The 22,237-nt window shown below is 42.2% G+C and overlaps 1 protein-coding gene across 1 annotated transcript; it reads left to right on the top strand.

Moving 5' to 3' along the window:
• Positions 1-2,684: 2,684 nt before the first annotated feature.
• guf1 (GTP binding elongation factor GUF1) lies at positions 2,685-22,114 on the top strand. The gene is made up of 17 exons (XM_014199345.2): positions 2,685-3,169; positions 3,525-3,633; positions 6,897-7,045; positions 8,626-8,706; positions 8,823-8,900; positions 8,976-9,059; positions 9,145-9,209; positions 9,440-9,643; positions 9,890-10,029; positions 10,207-10,330; positions 10,606-10,738; positions 17,889-18,032; positions 18,186-18,319; positions 18,700-18,801; positions 19,089-19,208; positions 19,312-19,348; positions 21,742-22,114. The coding sequence occupies exons 1-17, from the start codon at positions 2,966-2,968 to the stop codon at positions 21,874-21,876; spliced, it is 2,043 nt and encodes a 680-aa protein (XP_014054820.1). The 5' UTR covers positions 2,685-2,965; the 3' UTR covers positions 21,877-22,114.
• The last annotated feature ends 123 nt before the right edge of the window (positions 22,115-22,237 follow it).

Raw genomic sequence — 22,237 nt, 5'->3', positions numbered from 1 at the left:
TGGATGAAATCTGAGTGACACACACACACACACTTATATTTCCACACATGATCAATCAATCAAATATATTTATAAAGCCCTTTTTACATCAGCAGTTGTCACAAAGTGCATTAACAAAAACCCAGCCTAAACCCCCAAAGAGCAAGCAATACAGATGTAGAAGCACTAGAATAACAGTGTAACATTTTGAAAATTATGATAATGCCCTTTTGGGCATTGTTTGAAAAGACTGCCTGAAATTTCAGCCTGTTTTGGTGGGAGTTTTGGCCCGCCTGGTGACATAAATCAAATCAAATGTTATTGGTCATATACACATGTTTAGCAGATGTTATTGCAGATGTAGCGAATTGCTTGTGTTTCTAGCTCCAACAGCGCAGTAATATCTCAAAAGTAATATCTAACAATTTCACAAGAATACACACAATACATACAAATCTAAAGTAAGGGAATGGAATTAAGAATATATAAATATTTGGACGAGCAATGTCGGAGGCGCATAGACTAAAATACAGTAGAATAGAATGCAGTATATACACGTGAGATTAGAAATGCTAAATATGTAGACATTATTAAAGTGATTAGTGTTCCATTATTAAAGTGAGCAGTGATTTCAAGTCTATGTATATAGACTATATATAGCTGCAGCCTCTAAGGTGCTAGTGATGGCTATTTAACAGTCTGATGGCCTTGAGATAGAAGCTGTTTTTCAGTCTCTCTGTCCCAGCTTTGATGCACCTGTACTGACCTCGCCTTCTGGATGATAGCAGGGTGAACAGGCAGTGGCTCGGGTGATTGATGTCCTTGATGATCTTTTTGGCCTTCCTGTGACATTGGGTGCTGTAGGTGTCCTGGAGGGCAGGTAGTTTTCCCACAGTGATGCGTTGGGCAGTTAATAGACCAATAATAGAGTTCCAAACCTCTCTGCCAATAACACCTCATTTTCAGTTTTCCCCTCCTTTACTCCCAGACAGTCCTAGCTAAATTCTTGCTTGAGAAATTGCTCTTTGCTAAGAAACGATTTGTTTAACAGAAAGGTACTCAATGGTTATCCAGAAATATTTTGATATCGAGATAAAAACTTCTGCATTGGACCTTTAACTAATCACTCAATATATCAATTTTAGGTGTAAAAAAAAACATAAGAATAGTTTTAGATATTTACAGTCATAGAATACTGTGGTACATCAAGAATGAGTTGAGACTGTTTACAATGAGGACTCAATGGTGAAAATCTCTAACTTTAAACTATTATTAATTATTTGAATAAAATAAATCAACCCACATTTTCTCACAGTCCTATTTGGTCGGTGGTGCTGCATTAAAGATTCTCAGAACCTGTTTGAATCCCAAATTCATGAAATCAGATAAAGTGCCTGAGTGTCTTGCCTGAGTCATTGGGTAGTTGATCAACAAATTAAAATGAGTACCCTCATAGCATAGAGAATCAATAAATGTTGAATAATTCACTTGTGACAGGTAGTCTGAAGCCTCGTTTTATCTGCTTGCCGAATTAATCCGAATCTTAATGAGTGTGCTGGCACTGAAAAACCTGCATCCATCAGCAACCGATTGAGCTAATTGATTATTACAATTAACGAGTTGGAAACAAACTGATTATGAAAAAGCTTAGCGTTTTCATATTGGTAGAATACCTAGAAAAACAGTACAATTGCCCTTGATGTATCACAATTGGTAAGGAAGGAGAATTGTAATAGCGACGTCAACGTGAGAAAGAGGCACACACACACACAGAAGTCAGAGATGAAAGCGGTGGCAAGATATTTCATTTGATTTCTTATCTGAACATTATTCTGGGGACCTACTCAGTATGAGTGGGCTGCTGTCTTATGTTGCCATGGCAATGATTTTTCCACCCTCTACCCCTATTCTTGTCATCTGTGCAAGGGGACACCATGTGGAAAATAATGGAATAGCCTAGAAACAGCACCATTCATAGTATAGGCTGCTACACAATATATTACATTATTGGAACATCTGTCATCACCCTGCAACTCAATAATAGATATTTCCTCTCAAGGTTCACTGTAATGGTTACCATAAGAAACAACAACAAATACCCCAAAACATATTTTCAGCCTCACTTTTTATGGGTTGCATTTTGATTCCTAACGTTCTTCTAAGGCTTTGATTAGGTGTCAAACTCATCCCAAAGGAGAATTGGAACTGTCGGATGTGTGGGCCCAACACAAGAAAGGTACACTGTCAGTATTCACAAGATGTGTCAGTCGCCTATCTGGCTTTATGACCATGTTTGAAATGTTCCTGCTGCAATTTAGGCAGAGAGCTTTATCCAGGTCAGTGGAGACAACGAGGTTAGGAACTGCCACAAGGTATTCTTGCTCTTCAACCAGGATGCAGCTATCTTCCTGGAATGGTGGCACCTCTTATTCTGGCCCAAGCCCAGTTGGTTAATGAGTGGAACAGTATTTGTAGTTCATTTTTAGATGGCTCATCTGTTATAGTCAACGGATTCCTAAATTATTAGTTTGTATGATATTCCTGTAATATCCCTACTCACTCAACCTGAATCCATTCTTTGTAATTTCCCCCTAATATAAGCAAAAATCGGGTTTTTCGTAATTTTGAAAATCGACCTGTGGAACCAACAGAGGTGGCTTTTTAGAGCGCACGACGCCAAACTACATTTCCCAGGATGCATTGTTAGTAACCTTGCAACCCAACATGGCTGCGCCCTACCAAGCATGTTTTTTTATTTGATGAACTCTAGTTCTCCTTTAGACACAGGGATATTTATCTGCTTTGGGTTTTTCATCACACCTCTAAGAATTCATACATTGCGATTGAAATGTAAAGAAATGTAGCGTATGTTGACACGATTTAACAGGGTCTGCGGCGTTAAATTGGCTAGCTATCAGGGCTAATGTGAATGCCCTGTACAGAAGCTTTAGCTAGCTAACGAAATGATTAACTAACGAACGTTAACATGCAGCTGTCTTTAATAAAACATCAAGGGTGTGCAACACCTTTTTTAAGGCATCTTTTGGACTTCAGAGTTTATCAAACAAGACAAAGGAGCCAGTGCTGTAACATAGCTTGCACGGTCATTAGACACCGATGGATGAAGAGGGCACCGGTTTTCTGCACACACAATACAATCAACAAGATGATCAGTACACAGGCTGACAAAGTAATGAACTCTACATTGCAAACAGACAGCGTGCCGTGCAGTATTCATTATCTTACAAGTCATGGCCTTTATTGTAGCTAACTGCACTAACTTTGTTGCATAGTTACTTTACCCCTAACGTTACCTACATGTACAAATTACCTCGACTAACCTGTACCCCCTGTATATAGCCTCGTTATTGTTATTTTATTGTGTGACTTACATTTGACTTTAGTTTATTTAGTAAATATTTTCTTGAAACTGCATTGCTGGTTAAGACCTTGTAAGTAAACATTTCACGGTAAGGTCTACCTACACATGTTGTATTCGGCGCATGTGACGAAATTTGATTTGATTTTGTTATTTCTTGATGGAGAGCATAGATATGTCAAAGTTCCCAGTGGAGAGGATCAGAAACTTCAGCATCATTGCTCACATTGACCATGGGAAAAGCACCTTGGCTGACAGGCTTCTGGAACTAACAGGTAGCTATCACCTACATTACCATATTCTTCTTCATTGGTATCATGGTGTTCGTAACTTTTTGTGCAAGCTGGCACCAACTGCAGGAGTGTGTGATCGATCACATTACATTTTGTGATATAAAAGGGAAGGGAAGAAATGGCACCACCAACTAACCCTGCAGTTGAAGTCGGAAGTTTACATACACTTAGGTTGGAGTCATTAAAACTCGTTTTTCAACCACTCCACACATTTCTTGATAACAAACTATAGTTTTGGCAAGTCGGTTAGGACATCTACTTTATGCATGACACAAGTCATTTTTCCAACAATTGTTTACAGACAGATTATTTCACTTGTAATTCACTGTAGGTGACCCACAATTCCAGTGGGTCAGAAGTTTACATACACTAAGTTGACTGTGCCTTTAAGCAGCTTGGAAAATTCCAGAAAATGATGTCATGGCTTTCGAAGCTTCTGATAGGCTAATTGACATATTTAGAGTCAATTGGAGGGGTACCTGTGGATGTATTTCAAGGCCTACCTTCAAACTCAGTGCCTCTTTGATATCATGGGAAAATCCAAAGAAATCAGCCTCAGAAAAAAGTTGTAGACCTCCACAAGTCTGGTACATCCTTGTGAGCAATTTCCAAATGCCTGAAGGTACCACGTTCATCTGTACAAACAATAGTATGCAAGTATAAACACGGTGGGACCACACAGCCGTCATACCATTCAGGAAGGCGACGCGTTCTGTCTCCTAGAGGTGAATGTATTTTGGTGCGAAAAGTGCAAATCAACAGCAAAAGACCTTGTGAAGTTGCTGGAGGAAACAGTTACAAAAGTATCTATATCCACAGTAAAACGAGTCCTATATTGACGTAACCCGAAAGTCCGCTCAGCATGGAAGAAGCCACTGCTCCAAAACCGCCATAAAAAAGCCAGACTACGGTTTCCAACTGCACATGGGGACAAAGATTGTACTTTTTGGAGAAATGTCCTCTGGTCTGATGAAACAAAAATAGAACTGTTTGGCCATAATGACCATCGTTATGTTTGGAGGAAAAAGGGGGATGCTTGCAAGTCGAAGAACACCATCCCAACAGTGAAGCACGGGGGTGGCGGCATCATGTTGTGGGGGTGCTTTGCTGCAGGAGGGACTGGTGCACTTCACAAAATAGATGGCTTCATGAGGATGGAAAATTTGGTGGATATATTGAAGCAACTTCCTGACATCAGTCAGGAAGTTAAAGCTTGGTTGCAAATGGGTCTTCCAAATGAACAATGACCCCAAACATACTTCCAAAGTTGTGGCAAAATGGCTTAAGGACAACAAAGTCAAGGTATTGGAGTGGCCATCAAAGCCCTGACCTCAATCCTATAGAAAACTTGTGGGCAGAACTGAAAAAGCGTGTGCGAGCAAACCTGACTCAGTTACACCAGCTCTGTCAGGAGGAATGGGCCAAAATTCACCCAACTTATTGTGGGAAGCTTGATGAAGGTTACCTGAAACGTTTAACCCATGTTAAACAATTTAAAGGCAATGCTACCAAATACTAATTGAGTCTATGTAAACTTCTGACCCATTGGGAATGTGATGAAAGAAATTAAAGCTGAAATAAATCATTCTCTACTATTATTCTGACATTTCATATCCTTAAAATAAAGTGGTGATCCTAACTGACCTAAGACAGGGCATTTTTACTAGGATTAAGTGTCAGGAATTGTGAAAAACTGAGTTTAAATGTATTTGGTTAAGGTGTATGTAAACGTCCAAGTTCAACTGTATATACCACTATTTCATAAAAATAAAAGCTCAAATATATATATATTTTTTAAGTCCACTACTTTGACCCTAACTGATCCTACACCTGGAAGACAGGACTCTTTCATTCAACACACCGTCTAGATATTCTGCAGTAAAACCTCGTACACCCAAGTACTTCCCTGCAGTTTCCACAACAGCATTCATTTTCAGTGATTTAATGTCAATTTTTGTGGTACAGTTGATAACCATGGCAATGAATTCTAAGAAGCCAACCTTACTAAAACACATTTGTATTGGCCTAGTCTACTACTCACCCTTGACCCATGGTCCTATACTCCCCTCAAGCTCTGGATCTCGAAGCCAGTTCCACTACTTATTTTCATTGTTCCCCTCTAATCAGGGCCGATTTAGTCCTGGCACTCCAGGTGGGTGCAATTATCAGGTAGAACAGAAAACCAGCAGGCTCTGGATCTCGTAGTTTGAATACCCCTGTTCTACTCTCTTCACTGCCTCAGCATAAGACACTTTTTTTTCTACTCTGACCCTGGCAACCTCAACCTGTCTCTCTCGCACCGGGCACTTCTGATTCCCAACAACATGGGCACCCCCACAATTGACAGTTTTTTCCACCGATACTATGCATTACTTTGTCCCATGCCCTCCTGCACACTTCTCACATCTCAGAATCTCCCTCCTACACACTGCTGCAACATGACCATAAGCTTGGCATCTAAAACACCTTAGTGGGTTTGGCACAAAAGCTCTCATGGGATAGCTGACATATCCTAACATGACTTTGTCAAGTAAAGACTCTTCAAAACTCAAAAGGACAGCCCGTGTCTTCTCAGTTTCACCATGCTCGCCACTATATCGCGCCAAACGGCAGGCATCACAGAAAAGAGTAAAGGTCCACTTTGAAATCCATTTAACAGTACCCAAATTATTATCTACCTAGCCTGAGACTACATATGGGTCAGCCAAAAGGCAGGGATCCACTTTCTCCAAAAATGTCACTTCCGCTGGGCCAGAATGATCCTTTTCATGACCATCTGGGTGAGGCTCAGACTCAATTCTTCACCACACCTGCCACCGCAGGTAATTCATCACTCTCGTCAGGTTCAATTTCTGAGCCATCAGAGACAGCAGACTACGTTTTGTACTTGGTGCCATTCTTCCTCAACACACACCTTCCCTCTGCACATGGCTCTTCTCCTTCTTCCTGGCTGTCCATAATCACATCTATCCGTTCACCACACTCATGCCACGCCTTCATCCACCGTATTGTTTGCAGAACACGCACTAATGGCCTTTCTCCAATACCCAACTTCGGTTCCATAGCCCAATTTATTATTCCGGCTATCTCTGGCCTCTCCATTCTCGCAAAATGTGGGCTACTCTGCATCTTTGTCTAGGGTTCCATGCTGGTTCATTACCATATTCATACACATGGATCACACAAGTACTCATGCATTTCGTTTCTTGTATGATATGGCTCAGCTCATTGCTTGGTTTTCACAGGTGCCATAACCACGACAGATAAGAACAAACAGGTGTTGGACAAGCTGCAGGTGGAGCGAGAGCGAGGGATAACTGTGAAGGCCCAGACAGCCTCCTTGTTCTACAAGTACCAGGGACAGACCTACCTGCTCAACCTCATTGATACACCAGTAAGTACACTGAACATTTTTTTTAACATTGCAACAATTTCAAAGATTTTACTGAGTTACAGTTCATATAAGGAAATCAGTCCATTCAAATAAATTCATTCGGCCCCAATCTATTGATTTCACATGATTGGTAATACAGATATGCATCCGTTGGTCACAGATACCTTTAAAAAAAAAGGGGGGGGCATGGATCAGAAAACCAGTCAGTATCTGGTGTGACCACCATTTGCCTCATGCAGCGCAACAAATCTCCTCCGCATAGAGTTGATCAGGCTGTTGATTGTGGCCTGTGGAATGTTGTCCCACTCCTCTTCAATGGCCGTGAGAAGTTGCTGGATATTGGCGGGAACTGGAATTCACTGCCGTACATGTCGATCCAGAGCATCCCATACGTGCTCAATGGGTGACATGTCTGGTGAATATGCAGGCCATGGAAGAACTGGGACATTTTCAGCTTCCAGGAATTGTGTACAGATCCTTGCGACATGGGGCCGTGTATTATCATGCTGAAACATGAGGTGATGGCGGCGGATGAATGGCACGACAATGGGCCTCAGGATCTCGTCACGGTATCTCTGTGCATTCAAATTGACATCGATGAAATTGAATTGTGTTCGTTGTCCGTAGCTTATGCCTGCACATACCATAACCCCACCATGGGGCACTCTGTGCACAACGTTGACACCAGCAAATCGCTCGCCCACACAACGCCATACGCACTGTCTGCCATCTGCCCGGTACAGTTGAAGCCGGGATTCATCCGTGCAGAGCACACTTCTCCAGCGTGCCAGTGGCCATCAAATGTGAGAATTTGCCCACAAGTCTTTTACGACGCCGAACTGCAGTCAGGTCAAGACCCTGGTGAGGATGATGAGCTTTCTTGAGAATGTTTCTGACAGTTTGTGCAGAAATTCTTCGATTGTGCAAACCCACAGTCTCATCAGCTGTCCGGGTGGCTGGTCTGACGATCCGACTGGCGAAGAAGCTAGATGTGGAGGTCCTGGGCTGACGTGGTTACACGTGGTCTGTGGTTGTGAGGCCGGTTGGACATACTGCCAAATTCTCTAAAATGGCTTTGGAAGCGGCTTATAGTAGAGTAATTAACATTACATTCTCTAGCAACAGCTCTGGTGGACATTCCTGCAGTCAGCATGTCAATGGCACACTCCCTCAAAACTTGCGACATTAGTGGCATTGTGTTGTGTGACAAAACTGCACATTTTAGAGTAGCCTTTTATAGTCTCCAGCACAAGGTGCACCTGTGTAATGATCATGTTGTTTAGTCAGCTTTTTGATATGCCACACCTGTCAGATGGATGGACTATCTTGGCAAAGGAGAAATGTTCACTAACAGGGATGTAAACAAATTTGTGCACACAATTCGAGCGAAATAAGCTTTCTGTGCGAATTGAAACATTTCTGGAATCTTTTATTTCGGCTCATGAAACATGGGACCAACACTTTACATGTTGCGTTTTATATTTTTGTTCAGTGTAGATGGGACTAGATACCGTCAGTGACACAAGGGATTTGTTTGTATTAGTCTTAATTACAGCACTCCTAGTCTTCTCTGTTTTCAGGGTCATGTTGACTTCAGTTATGAAGTGTCTAGATCCATCTCAGCGTGCCAAGGTGTACTGTTGATCGTTGATGCCAATCAGGTAGGTTTTTCAGCAAGGTAAAACTTTATTTTCGGCATAATGTGCAGTTGACAGACACATTACCTGGAAAATGTATCCAAGGTAGAGTGTCATTGATGTGTTCTTGTGTGGATCAGGGGATTCAAGCACAGACTGTGGCTAACTTCTACTTGGCATTCGAAGCTCAGCTGACCATCATTCCTGTCATAAACAAGGTACATTTCCCGATTAATCTATGTTAGATAAGTGATTGACAAATATCATCATGTTCTAATGTGTTTCTTTTTCAGATTGATTTGAAAAATGCTGATCCAGAGAGGGTAGAAAAACAGATTGAGAAGGTGTTTGATATTCCAACTGAAGAATGTATTAGGGTGAGTTTATTGACTGAGATGTTGATAATTGCCAATATCTTAGTTTGGACAATTGTCTAAATATGATGATTCCACCTCTCTTTAGATTTCTGCCAAACTGGGCACCAATGTAGAACAAGTCCTTCAAGAGGTGGTGAAACGGTTACCACCGTAAGTTTTATTTGACTCCTTACTTCCTGTTGGAAAAACAGAAGAAAATGTCTTCCAATGTAATGCACTTCCTCATTGAATCAATGGGTGCCTCCCAAATGGCACCCTATTTCCTATAGTGCTCTACTTTTGACCAGGGCCTGTAGAGATCTGGTCAAAAGTATTGCCCTATATAGTGCACTAGAGTGCCGTTTTGAATGCACTCAACATAGTGATTTTTTTGTTCTCAGACCAACCTTTAAAAAAGAGGACCCATTCAAAGCCCTGGTGTTTGACTCCAACTTCGATCACTACAGAGGGGTGGTGGCGAACATTGCTCTGTTCGGAGGCTGTTTGTCTAAAGGAGACAGGATCATATCTGCGTATCTGGGGAAAAGCTACGAAGTCAACGAGCTAGGCCTCCTCAGGCCAGATGAGCATCCCACAGACAGATTGTGAGTGTCTTATCCTGCATAATATTCATCTTGTCTGATTCCACATCATTGGTGGTGACTGTTGTATTAAATGCACACTCCCTTCCTCGTGGTAGTAAGATACAATTATTAGCATCTTGTATCTGTTCTTCTTGTTTGGTACACTACTATATTGCTATATAGGCATATCATATTGGTCACATGGCTGTAAATGAACAATCACTCTTCTTTTCATTCCTGACACTGTGGCTGTGGTGTGATGTGCAGGTACGCTGGCCAGGTGGGCTATGTGATAGCAGGTATGAAGGAAGTGAAAGAGGCCCAGATCGGTGACACCCTCTACCATCAGAAACATCCGGTAGAAGCTCTGCCGGGGTTCAAGCCAGCCAAGGCCATGGTGTTTGCCGGTAAGCATTCCAAACTGGTCATGTGCTAGACAGACATATAAGTGAAAACACAATACAACTGGTCCCATAATGTTGCGTTTACACAGTGTCAATAGGAAATAGTTTATAACCAAACATTAGTAGTAGCAAATGTCACTGATTTCCATCCTGAGTGTGCATGTTGGCATCTCTCTCCAGGGATGTACCCTATGGACCAGTCAGACTACAGCGCCCTCCGCAGTGCCGTGGAGAAACTGACGCTCAACGACTCCAGTGTGACAGTCCAGAGAGACAGCAGTTTGGCACTGGGAGCAGGCTGGAGGTCAGATCATAACATGACCAACTAAACTACAATCATCTACTACTTAAAGCTGTACAAATGGGGATGACCTTGACAGGATACATAGCTTTGGGTCAATGCATTATAACCACCCTGGTCTGTGACTGCACTGCTATGCTTTATATTCTTAATTTGCTTTGAGGGATACCATTTTCAGCCGTGATCATGACCCCTGTGTGACCCTGACTCCTAAATTGTTCTGTCCCTCTCACTGACTGTTATTCTTTTCCTTTGTCTTTCTTTCCTTCATTTTGTAGACTAGGCTTCCTGGGCCTGCTCCACATGGAGGTGTTTAACCAGCGCTTGGAGCAGGAGTACAACGCCTCTGTCATAGTGACAGCCCCCACCGTGCCCTACAAGGCTATCCTGTCCTCCGCCAAGCTCATTAAGGTAATAGACAGCACCACCTCTAGGGGCTTCAACTCACATGTACAGTTGAAGTGGGAAGTTTACATACACTTAGGTTGGAGTCATTAAAACTCGTTTTTCAACCATTCCACAAATTTCTTTTTAACAAACTATAGTTTTGGCAAGTCGGTTGGGACATCTACTTTGTGCATGACACAAGTCATTTTTCCAACAATTGTTTACAGACAGATTATTTCACTTATAATTCACTATCACAATTCCAGTGGGTCAGAAGTTTACATACACTAAGTTGACTGTGACTTTGAACAGCTTGGAAAATTCCAGAAAATGTCATGGCTTTAGAAGCTTCTGATAGGCTAATTGACATAATTTGAGTAAATTGGAGGTGTACCTGTGGATGTATTTCAAGGCCTACCTTCAAACTCCGTGCCTCTTTGCTTGACATCCTGGGAAAATCAAAAGAAATCAGCCAAAACCTCTGGTTCATCCTTGGGAGGAAAGGAGGAAGGAGACGCGTTATGTCTCCTAGAGATGAACGTACTTTGGTGCGAAAAGTGCAAATCAATCCCAGAACAACAATAAAGGACCTTGTGAAAATGCTGGAGGAAACAGGTACAAAAGTATCTATATCCGTAGTAAAACGAGTCCTATGTCAACATAACCTGAAAGGCCGCTCAGCAAGGAAGAAGCCACTGCTCCAAAACTGCCATAAAAAAGCCAGACTACGGTTTGCAACTGCATATGGGGACAAAGATGGTACTTTTTGGAGAAATGTCCTCTGGTCTGATGAAACAAAAATATAACTGCTTGGCCGTAATGACCATTGTTATGTTTGGAGGAAAAAGAGGGAGGCTTGCAAGCCGAAGAACACCATCCCAACCGGGGTGGCAGCATCATGTTGTGGGGGTGCGTTGCTGCTGGATGGACTGGTGCACTTCACAAAACAGATGGCATCATGAGGAAGGAACACTACGTGGATATATTGAAGCAACATCTCAAGACATCAGGAAGTTAAAGCTTGGTCGCAAACCCACAGTCTCATCAGCTGTCCGGGTGGCTGGTCTGACGATCCGACTGGCGAAGAAGCTAGATGTGGAGGTCCTGGGCTGACGTGGTTACACGTGGTCTGTGGTTGTGAGGCCGGTTGGACATACTGCCAAATTCTCTAAAATGGCTTTGGAAGCGGCTTATAGTAGAGTAATTAACATTACATTCTCTAGCAACAGCTCTGGTGGACATTCCTGCAGTCAGCATGTCAATGGCACACTCCCTCAAAACTTGCGACATTAGTGGCATTGTGTTGTGTGACAAAACTGCACATTTTAGAGTAGCCTTTTATAGTCTCCAGCACAAGGTGCACCTGTGTAATGATCATGTTGTTTAGTCAGCTTTTTGATATGCCACACCTGTCAGATGGATGGACTATCTTGGCAAAGGAGAAATGTTCACTAACAGGGATGTAAACAAATTTGTGCACACAATTCGAGCGAAATAAGCTTTCTGTGCGAATTGAAACATTTCTGGAATCTTTTATTTCGGCGTTGCTGCTGGATGGACTGGTGCACTTCACAAAATAGATGGCATCATGAGGAAGGAACACTACGTGGATATATTGAAGCAACATCTCAAGACATCAGGAAGTTAAAGCTTGGTCGCGAATCGGTCTTCTAAATGGACAATGACCCCAAGCATACTTCCAAAGTTGTGGAAAAATGGCTGAAGGACAAGATAGTCAAGGTATTGGAGTGGCCATCACAAAGCCCTGACCTCAATCCCATGGAAAATTTGTGGGCAGAACTGAAAAAGCGTGTGCGAGCAAGGAGGCTCAGTTAGACCAGCTCTGTCAGGAGGAATGGGCCAAAATTCACCCAACTTATTGTGGGAAGCTTGATGAAGGCTACCTGAAACGTTTGACCCAAGTTAAATAATTTAAAGGCATTGCTACCAAATACTAAAAATAATAATTGAGTGCATGTAAACTTCTGACCCACTGGGAATGTGATGAAAGAAATGAAAGCTGAAATAAATATTTCTCTCTACTATTATTCTGACATTTCATATTCTTAAAATAAAGTGGCGATCCTAACTGACCTAAAACAGGGATTCTTTAATAGTATTAGATGTCAGGAATTGTGAAAAACTGAGTTTAAATATATTTTGCTAAGGTGTATGTAAACTTCTGACTTCAACTGTACATATTTTGCTGTCGAAAGTTGACATGATATCATAGCAAAATAAATGCACACGAGTACATATATTTGCAAATGTACTGTACCAGTCAAAAGTTTGGATACACCTACTTTTTCTTTCTTCACCATTTTCTACGTAGTAGCATAATAGTGAAGACATCAAAACAATGAAATAACACATACAATCATGTTGTAACCAAAAAAGTGTTAAACAAACCAAAATAGATTTTAGATTCTTCAAAGTAGCCACCCTTTTCCATGATGACAGCTTTACACACTCTTGTCATTCTCTCAACCAGCTTCACCTGGGATGCTTTTCCAACAGTCTTGAAGGAGTTCCCACATATGCTGAGTACTTGTTGGCTGCTTTTCCTTCACTCTGAGGTCCAACCCATCCCAAACCATCTCAGTTGGGTTGAGGTCGAGTGATTGTGGAGGCCAGGTCATCTGCTGCTACACACCATCACTATCCTTCTTGGTCAAATAGCCCTTACACAGCCAAGAGGTGTGTTTTGGGCCATTGTCCTGTTGGAAAAACAAATGATAGTCCCACTAAGCGCAAACCAGATGGGATGGCATATCGCTGCAGAATGCTGGGGTAGCCATGCTGGTTAAGTGTGCCTTGAATTCTTAATCACAGTGTCACCAGCAAAGCACCATCACACCACCTCCATGCATCACGGTGGGAACCACACACGCGGAGATCATCCGTTCACCTATTCTGCGTCTCAGAAAGCCATGGTGGTTGGAATTATAAAATGTAAAATTTGGACTCATCAGACCAAAGGACAGATTTCTACCGATCTAATTTCCATTGCTCGTGTTTCTTGGCTCAAATCAAATCACATTTTATTCGTCACATGCACATGGTTAGCAGATGTTAATGCGAGTGTAGCGAAATGCTTGTGCTTCTAGTTCCGACCATGCAGTAATATCTAACAAGTAATCTAACCTAACAATTTCACAACAACTACCTTATACACACAAGTGTAAAGGAATGAATAAGAATATGTACATAAAAATATGAATGAGTGATGGCTCAACGGCATAGGCAAGATGCAGTAGATATGAGATGAGTAATGTAGGGTATGTAAACATTATATAAAGTGGCATTGTTTAAAGTGGCTAGTGATACATTTATTACATCAATTTTTCCATTATTAAGTGGCTAGAGTTGAGTCAGTATGTTGGCAGCAGCCACTCAATGTTACTGATGGCTGTTTAACAGTCTGATGGCCTTGAGATAGAAGCTGTTTTTCAGTCTCTCGGTCCCCGCTTTGATGCACCTGTACTGACCTCGCCTTCTGGATGATAGCAGGGTGAACAGGCAGTGGCTCGGGTGGTTGTTGTCCTTGATGATCTTTTTGGCCTTCCTGTGACATCGGGTGGTGTAGGTGTCCTGGAGGGCAGGTAGTTTGCCCCCGGTGATCCGTTGTGCAGACCGCACTACCCTCTGGAGAGCCTTATGGTTGTGGGCGGAGCAGTTGCCATACCAGGCGGTGGGTGATACAGCCCGACAGGATGCTCTCGATTGTGCATCTGTAAAAGTTTGAGTGTTTTTGGTGACAAGCCAAATTTCTTCAGCCTCCTGAGGTTGAAGAGGTGCTGCTGTGCCTTCTCCACCACACTGGTCTGTGTGGGTGGACCATTTCAGGTTGTCTGTGATGTGTACGCCGAGGAACTTTAAACTTTCCACCCTCTCCACTACTGTCCCGTCGATGTGGATAGGGGGCTGCTCCCTCTGCTGTTTCCTGAAGTCCACGATCATCTCCTTTGTTTTGTTGACATTGAGTGTGAGGTTATTTTCCTGACACCACACTCCAAGGGCCCTCACCTCCTCCCTGTAGGCAGTCTCGTGGTTGTTCGTTATCAAGCCTACCACTGTAGTGTCGTCTGCAAACTTGATGATTGAGTTGGCGGCGTGCATGGCCATGCAGTCATGGGTGAACAGGGAGTACAGGAGAGGGCTGAGTGTTGAGGATCAGCGGGGTGGAGATGTTGTTACCTACCCTCACCACCTGAGGGCGGCCCGTCAGGAAGTCCAGGACCCAGTTGCACAGGGCGGGGTCGAGACCCAGGGTCTCGAGCTTAATGACGAGTTTGGAGGGTACTATGGGGTTAAATGCTGAGCTGTAGTCGATGAACAGCATTCTTACATAGGTATTCCTCTTGTCCAGATGGGTTAGGGTAGTGTGATTGCGATTGCGTCGTCTGTGGACCTATTGGGGCGGCAAGCAAATTGGAGTGGGTCTAGGGTGTCAGGTAGGGTGGAGGTGATATGGTCCTTGACTAGTCTCAAAGCACTTCATGATGACGGAAGTGAGTGCTACGGGGCGGTAGTCATTTAGCTCAGTTACCTTAGCTTTCTTGGGAAAAGGAACAATGGTGGCCCTCTTGAAGCATGTGGGAACAGCCGACTGGGATAAGGATTGATTGAATATGTCCGTAAACACACCAGCCAGCTGGTCTGCGCATGCTCTGAGGACGCGGCTGGGGATGCCGTCTGGGCCTGCAGCCTTGCGAGGGTTAACACGTTTAAATGTTTTAGGTTTTGGTAGCGGGCCGTGTCAGTGGCACTGTATTGTCCTCAAAGCGAGCAAAGTAGTTGTTTACTTTGTCTGGGAGCAAGACATCGTGGTCCTCGACGGGGCTGGTTTTTCTTTTGTAGTCTGTGATTGACTGTAGACCCTGCCGCATACCTCTCGTGTCAGAGCTGTTGAATTGCGACTCTACTTTGTCTCTATACTGACGCTTAGCTTGTTTGATTGCCTTGCAGAGGGAATAGCTACACTGTTGGTATTCGGTCATGTTTCCGGTCACCTTGCCCTGATTAAAAGTAGATGTTCATTACCATTCGTCCATCAGATTTGCCACCAATGCTCCTTATAGGACACATCACTGCACTCTATACAGTGGCTTGTGAAAGTATTCACCCCCCCCCCCCCTTGGCATTTTTCCATAATTCCTGTCATTTGAGTTACACAACCCCCCCTTCCCAAAGTCAATAGAGCAATTACAGCTGGAAGTCTCTTTGGGTATGTCTCTATAAGCTTGGCACATATAGGCACTGGGATTTTTGCCCATTCCTCAAGGCAAAACTGCTCCAGCTCCTTCAACTTGGATGGGTTCTGCTGGTGTACAGCAATCTTTAAGTCATACCACAGATTCTCAATTGGATTGAGGTCTGGGCTTTGACTAGGCCATTCCAAGACATTTAAATGTTTCCCCTTAATCCACTCGAGTGTTGCTTTAGCGTTATGCTTAGGGTCATTGTCCTGCTGGAAGGTGAACCTCCGTCCTAGTCTCAAATCTCTGGAAGACTGAAACAGGTTTCCTTCAAGAATTTCCCTGTATTTAGCACCATCCATCATTCCTTCAATTCTGACCAGTTTCCCAGTACCTGCCTCTGAAAAACATCCCCACAGCATGATGCTGCCACCACCATGCTTCACTGTGGGGATGGTGTTCTTGGGGTGATGAGAGGTGTTGGGTTTGCGCCAGACATAGCGTTTTCCTTGATGGCCAAAAAGCTAAATTTTTGTCTCATCTGACCAAAGTACCTTCTTCCATATGTTTGGGGAGTCTCCCACATGCCTTTTGGCGAGCACCAAACTTGTTTGCTTATTTTTTTCTTTAAGCAATGGCTTTTTTCTGGCCACTCTTCCCTAAAGCCCAGCTCTGTGGAGTGTACGGCTTGAAGTGGTCCTATGGACAGATACTACAATCTCCGCTGTGGAGCTTTGCAGCTCCTTCAGGGTTATCTTTGGTCTTTGTTGCCTCTCTGATTAATGCCCTCCTTGCCTGGTCCATGATTTTTGGTGGGCGCCCCTCTCTTGGCAGGTTTGTTGTGGTGCCATATTCTTAAAACATTTTAATAATGGATTTAATGGTGCTCCGTGGGATGTTCAAAGTTTCGAATATTATTTTATAACCGAATCCTGATCTGTACTTCTCCACAACTTTGTCCCTGACCTGTTTGGAGAGCTCCTTGGTTTTCATGGTGCTGCTTGCTTGGTGGTGCCCTTTGCTTAGTGGTGTTGCAGACTCTGGGGCTTTTCAGAACAAGTGTGTGTGTTTTGCCCTATATTTTTAATCCCAGCCCCCGTCCCCGCAGGAGGCCTTTTTGGTAGGCCGTCATTGTAAATAAGAATTTGTTCTTAACTGACTTCCCTAGTTATATAAAGGTTAAATAAATAAAAACAGTTGATGTTGAGATGTCTGTTACTTGAACTCTGCGAGGTGCAGTTAATTGCTGATTTCTGAGGCTGGTATCTCTAATCAACTTATCCTCTGCAGCGGAGGTAACTCTGGGTCTTCCTTTCCTGTGGCGGTCCTCATGAGAGCCAGTTTCATCATAGCGCTTGATGGTTTTTGCGACTGCACATGAAGAAACTTTCAAAGTTCTTGAAATGTTCCGGATTGACTGACCTTCATTTCTCTTTGCTTATTTGAATTGTTCTTGCCATAATATGGACTTGGTCTTTTACCAAATAGAGTTATCTTCTGTATATTCCCCCTACCTTGTTACAACACAACTGATTGGCTCAAACGCATTAAGAAGGAATTAACTTTAGACAAGGCACATCTGTTAATTGAAATGCATTCCAGGTAACTACCTCATGAAGCTGTTTGAGAGTGCCAAGAGTGGGCAAAGCTGTCATCAAGGCAAAGGGTGGCTACTTTGAAGAATCTCAAATATAAAATGCATTTTGATTTATTTAAAACTTTTTTGGGAGGGTTACTACATGATTCCATATGTGTTATTTCATAGTTTTGATGTCTTCACTATTATTCTACAGTAAAAACAAAGAAAACCTGTTGAATGAGTAGGTGTGTCCAAACTTTTAACTGGTACTGTACGTCAACTATTATTGTCAAACAGTGAAAAAAAAAATGTAGAACCCGTTTCATACACTGTCATGTGAAAAAAATATATATATGGTAGCCGTTGTTTGGTAAAGGTTCTAACTGTTGTGTTGTAGGAGCATGGGAAGGAGGAGATCACCATAGTGAACCCAGCCCAGTTCCCAGACAGGTCTGTAGTGAAAGAGTACCTGGAGCCCATGGTTATGGGGACCATCATCACCCCTGATGACTACATTGGGAAAATCATGAGTATCTGTTTGGTAAGCCAGCCTGGCTTTCAGGTGTTGCTTATTATTGGTTTTTAGGATCTCTGTGTAACAGAGACATTTAAGAAAATGTGTTTTGATTACTTTCACTTTGCAAAACAAAAATCATCTTTTTTTTTACATTTCCTAATTGGACCGTTCGTGTAGAATCGCCGAGCTGTCCAGAAGAACATGGTGTACATTGACGACCACCGAGTGATGATGAAATATCTCTTCCCTCTGAATGAAATTGTCGTGGACTTCTATGACCTCCTCAAATCCATGTCTTCAGGATATGCCAGGTAATTCTATGTTGCATAGGGAACCTTCTCAGTGGGGCCGGGACGATACCAGTATCGCAATATTTTTTCCATGGCAAAAATGAAAACACAAAGCAGACCAAACTCTTTGGTCCTTTAAAAACCTGCTGGATATAAAATATTGTGTGCTGTAGTTCTTGGAAAAGAAATACATGTGACTCTGGATGACAACATAATGTTTGTTTCCAACATTATGCCTGTTTTCCTGAAGAAATGAAATCCGCTTTGTGTTTTGTTTCCTTGCCAGCATACGAACGAGTATCGCGATACTGGTATTGTTCCGGCCCAACTTTTCAGATTGATTTGGAAACCTGAATGATTAGAACAACATGAGACATTGTATGTTGTAATATGTTCATCAGTTTTGACTATGAGGATGCAGGGTACCAGGCTGCCCATGTGATCAAGATGGATATTCTGCTGAACGGGAAACCTGTGGAGGAACTCACCACTATTGTTCACAAGTAAGTCTTTGATACTTAGTGCTTAGACCTATATCAGCTAATCTTTGGGCTCAGACCCCTACGGTTGAAAAACAAATGTTGACTGAATCCTAACTCAAACTTTTGTGAATCTCTCCCGTTGATATTACTGTGTGATTCAACTCTTGAGTAAAAAAGCAGTATCTTCTTCACAAATTATTATTTGGCTCAATGTATCGATCTTTCAAGGGCTACTAATACTATGATGTATTTGAGTACCGTAATGATGTGAGCCTTGGGTGTCTTCTGTTCTGTTCTCCTATGTACAGAGATCGGGCATACAGTGCAGGCAAAGCCATGTGTGAGCGCCTGCAAGATGCCATACCCAGACAGATGTTTGAGATCGCAGTACAAGCAGCCATCGGCAGCAAAGTCATCGCCAGGGAGACGTAAGTGTAGTGGCCAAACATGGAAGAATACACACAAGACCAAGTCATTTGGAAAGTTGGTAGCTTTTCAGATTGCATGACACCCACTCTCTCTCTCTTGCAGAATAAAGGCTTACAAGAAAAATGTGCTCGCAAAATGTGTAAGTAAATGTGTTCTTTTAATTAAAATGTTGGTTTGTACCAATGATTTAGATATACACTATGCCTCAATCTTGGCACTCCCCCACCATTGTAAAAACTAGAAATGCATTTATTAATGTTTACATTAATTTTTTGCCACATTTATTATATTACAGACACCTTAATGCATACTTTTCAATTATATTATGTGAGCTAAACATCAAATAAAAAATTACAAAATATATTTAAAAAAACATTTGCCTTTAAAGTATAATATAAGATTAATAATATTACTGTCCCCACTACAACAACAAAAATACTTAAATGCATGTAATTTTGTCCTTGAAAGATTTAATTGAAATAATGTAGAATTCCTATGAAGGACTGCTCCCACTGGGGAATGCCAATATGGCCGACCGGTGTCTTCAAGGCCTCTCAATGGACAATACATACCGTCAGCAATCCAGTACCAGTCAAACGTTTGGACACACCTGCTCATTCTGGGATTTTTCTTTATTTGTACTATTTTCCACATTGTAGAATAATAGTGAAGACATCAGAACTATGATATAACACATATGGAATCATGTAGTAACCAAATAAGTGTTAAACAAATCAAAATATATTTTATGTTGGAGATTCTTCAAAGTAGCCACCCTTTGCCTTGATGACAGCTTTGCAAACTCTTGGCATTCTCTCAGCCAGGTTCATGAGGTAGTCACCTGGAATTCATTACAATTAACAGGTGTGCCTTGCTAAAAGTGAATTTGTGGCTTTTCTTTCCTTCTTAATGCGTTTGAGCCAATCAGTTGTGTTGTGACAAGGTAGGGGTGATATACAGAAGATAGCCCTATTTGGTAAAAGACCAAGTCCATATTATGGCAAGAACAGCTCAAATAAGCAGAGAGAAATGACAGTCCATCATTACTTTAAGACATGAAGGTCAGTCAATCCGGAACATTTCAACAACTTTAAAAGTTTCTTCAAGTGCTGTCGCAAAAACCATCAAGCTCTATGATGAAACTGGATCTCATGAGGACCTTCACAGGAAAGGAAGACCCAGAGTTACCTCTGCTGCAGAGGATAAGTTCATTAGAGTTACCAGCCTCAGAAATCGGCAATTAACTATACCTCAGATTGCACCTCACAGAGTTCAAGTAACAGACACATCTCAACATCAGCTGTTCAGAGGAGACTGTGTGAATCAGGTCTTCATGGTCGAATTGCTGCAAAGAAGCCACTACTAAAGGACACCAATAATAAGAAGAGACTTGCTTGGGCCAAGAAACACGAGCAATGGACATTAGACCGGTGGAAATCTGTCCTTTTGGTCTGAGTCCAAATTTGAGATTTTTGGTTCCAGCCGCCGTGTCTCTGCATGTGTGTTTCCCAACGTGAAGCTAGGAGGTGGTGTGGGGGTGCTTTGCTGGTGACACTGTCAGTGATTTATTTTGAATTCAAGGCACACTTAACCAGCATGGCTACCACAGATTTCTGCAGTAATATGCCATCCCATCAGGTTTGTGCTTAGTGGGACTATCATTTGTTTTTCAACAGGACAATGGCCCAAAAAACACCTCCAGGCTGTGTAAGGGCTATTTGACCAAGAAGGAGAGTGATGGAGTGCTGCATCAGATGACCCGGCCTCCACTCATCAACCCAATTGAGATGGTTTGGGATGAGTTAGACCGCAAAGTGAAGGAAAAGCAGCCAACAAGTGCTCAGCATATGTGGGAACTCCTTCAAGACTGTTGGAAAAGCATTCCAGGTGGCTACCTCCATGAAGCAGGTTGAGAGAATGCCAAGCTGTCATAAAGGGTGGCTACTTTGAAGAATCTATAATTGAACAATTGTTTTGGTTGCTATGTGTTATTTCATAGTTTTGATGCCTTCACTATTGTTCCACATTGTATTGTTTTAGTATGTTAGCTGATCCTTGAGTCTCTATAGCCCCATTTTATAACTGGTGCTAACATGGGTCCTTTGTCCTGATCTTGTTTACATTCTGATTGTGCCCATATTTACAGATGTCTACACATGGTATTAAAATATGTCTGTTATCCGTCCACTGTGTTTACATTGTGACTAGATTTCCTGGTCCCTCAATTTATGCAAATTATTTGACAGACAATCTTTCAAAATACTATTTCTTTTTTACAAGACACATATTTATGCCATGTGTCAATGGTTTTAGGTGGATAATAGTAAGTTAAATGGTTTCACTGTCCAGATCCGGCTACACTTCTAAGATATCCAGACACAATATGTGTCTGACTACCTCTGGAGGTGGGCAGGAAGTCCTGATCACAATGTGTCTTTTTGTTTATCTACACCTGTCTGGAAATGTGGGCACAATCTGAATGTGGACAGGATCAGGACAACCAGGTGTAAACAGGGCTTTTCTCTCTTTTAGTACGGAGGTGATATAACAAGAAAGATGAAGCTCCTGAAGAAACAAGCGGAAGGTAAAAAGAAGATGCGGTATGTTGGAACCGTGCAAGTCCCCAAGGATGCCTTCATCAATGTTCTGAAGAGGAAAGACAAATAGAATATCAGTATCCTTAGTCATTGTAGGTATTTTTTGTTCAACAAATTAACAAACAATATTGTTAACATCAAAATAACTTCATGTCCCATACATAAAGATGTCACATTTTAACATTGTTTATTCTTATAATGTAGATCCCGTTGCCTATGAAAACATGTAACGATTACTCAGTGAAATACTGTAAGTGCAAGGTGCAAATACATCAATGATGTAAATAATAAAACAAGATCAAATGTTATGTAATTTCTCTTTGCCATGGATCCAGTGTGCTGGGGTTGTAACATTTTGGCTTAATCTTAATTGTACTTGTATTTCCTTGATTCCTCGCATCCTCTCTACTTGCCTCCTAAAAAACACATTG

Source organism: Salmo salar, chromosome ssa05, assembly GCF_905237065.1.
Source record: "Salmo salar chromosome ssa05, Ssal_v3.1, whole genome shotgun sequence".
NCBI classification, from domain to species: Eukaryota; Metazoa; Chordata; class Actinopteri; order Salmoniformes; family Salmonidae; genus Salmo; species Salmo salar.
This window is presented reverse-complemented; position numbering and strand designations above follow the sequence as displayed.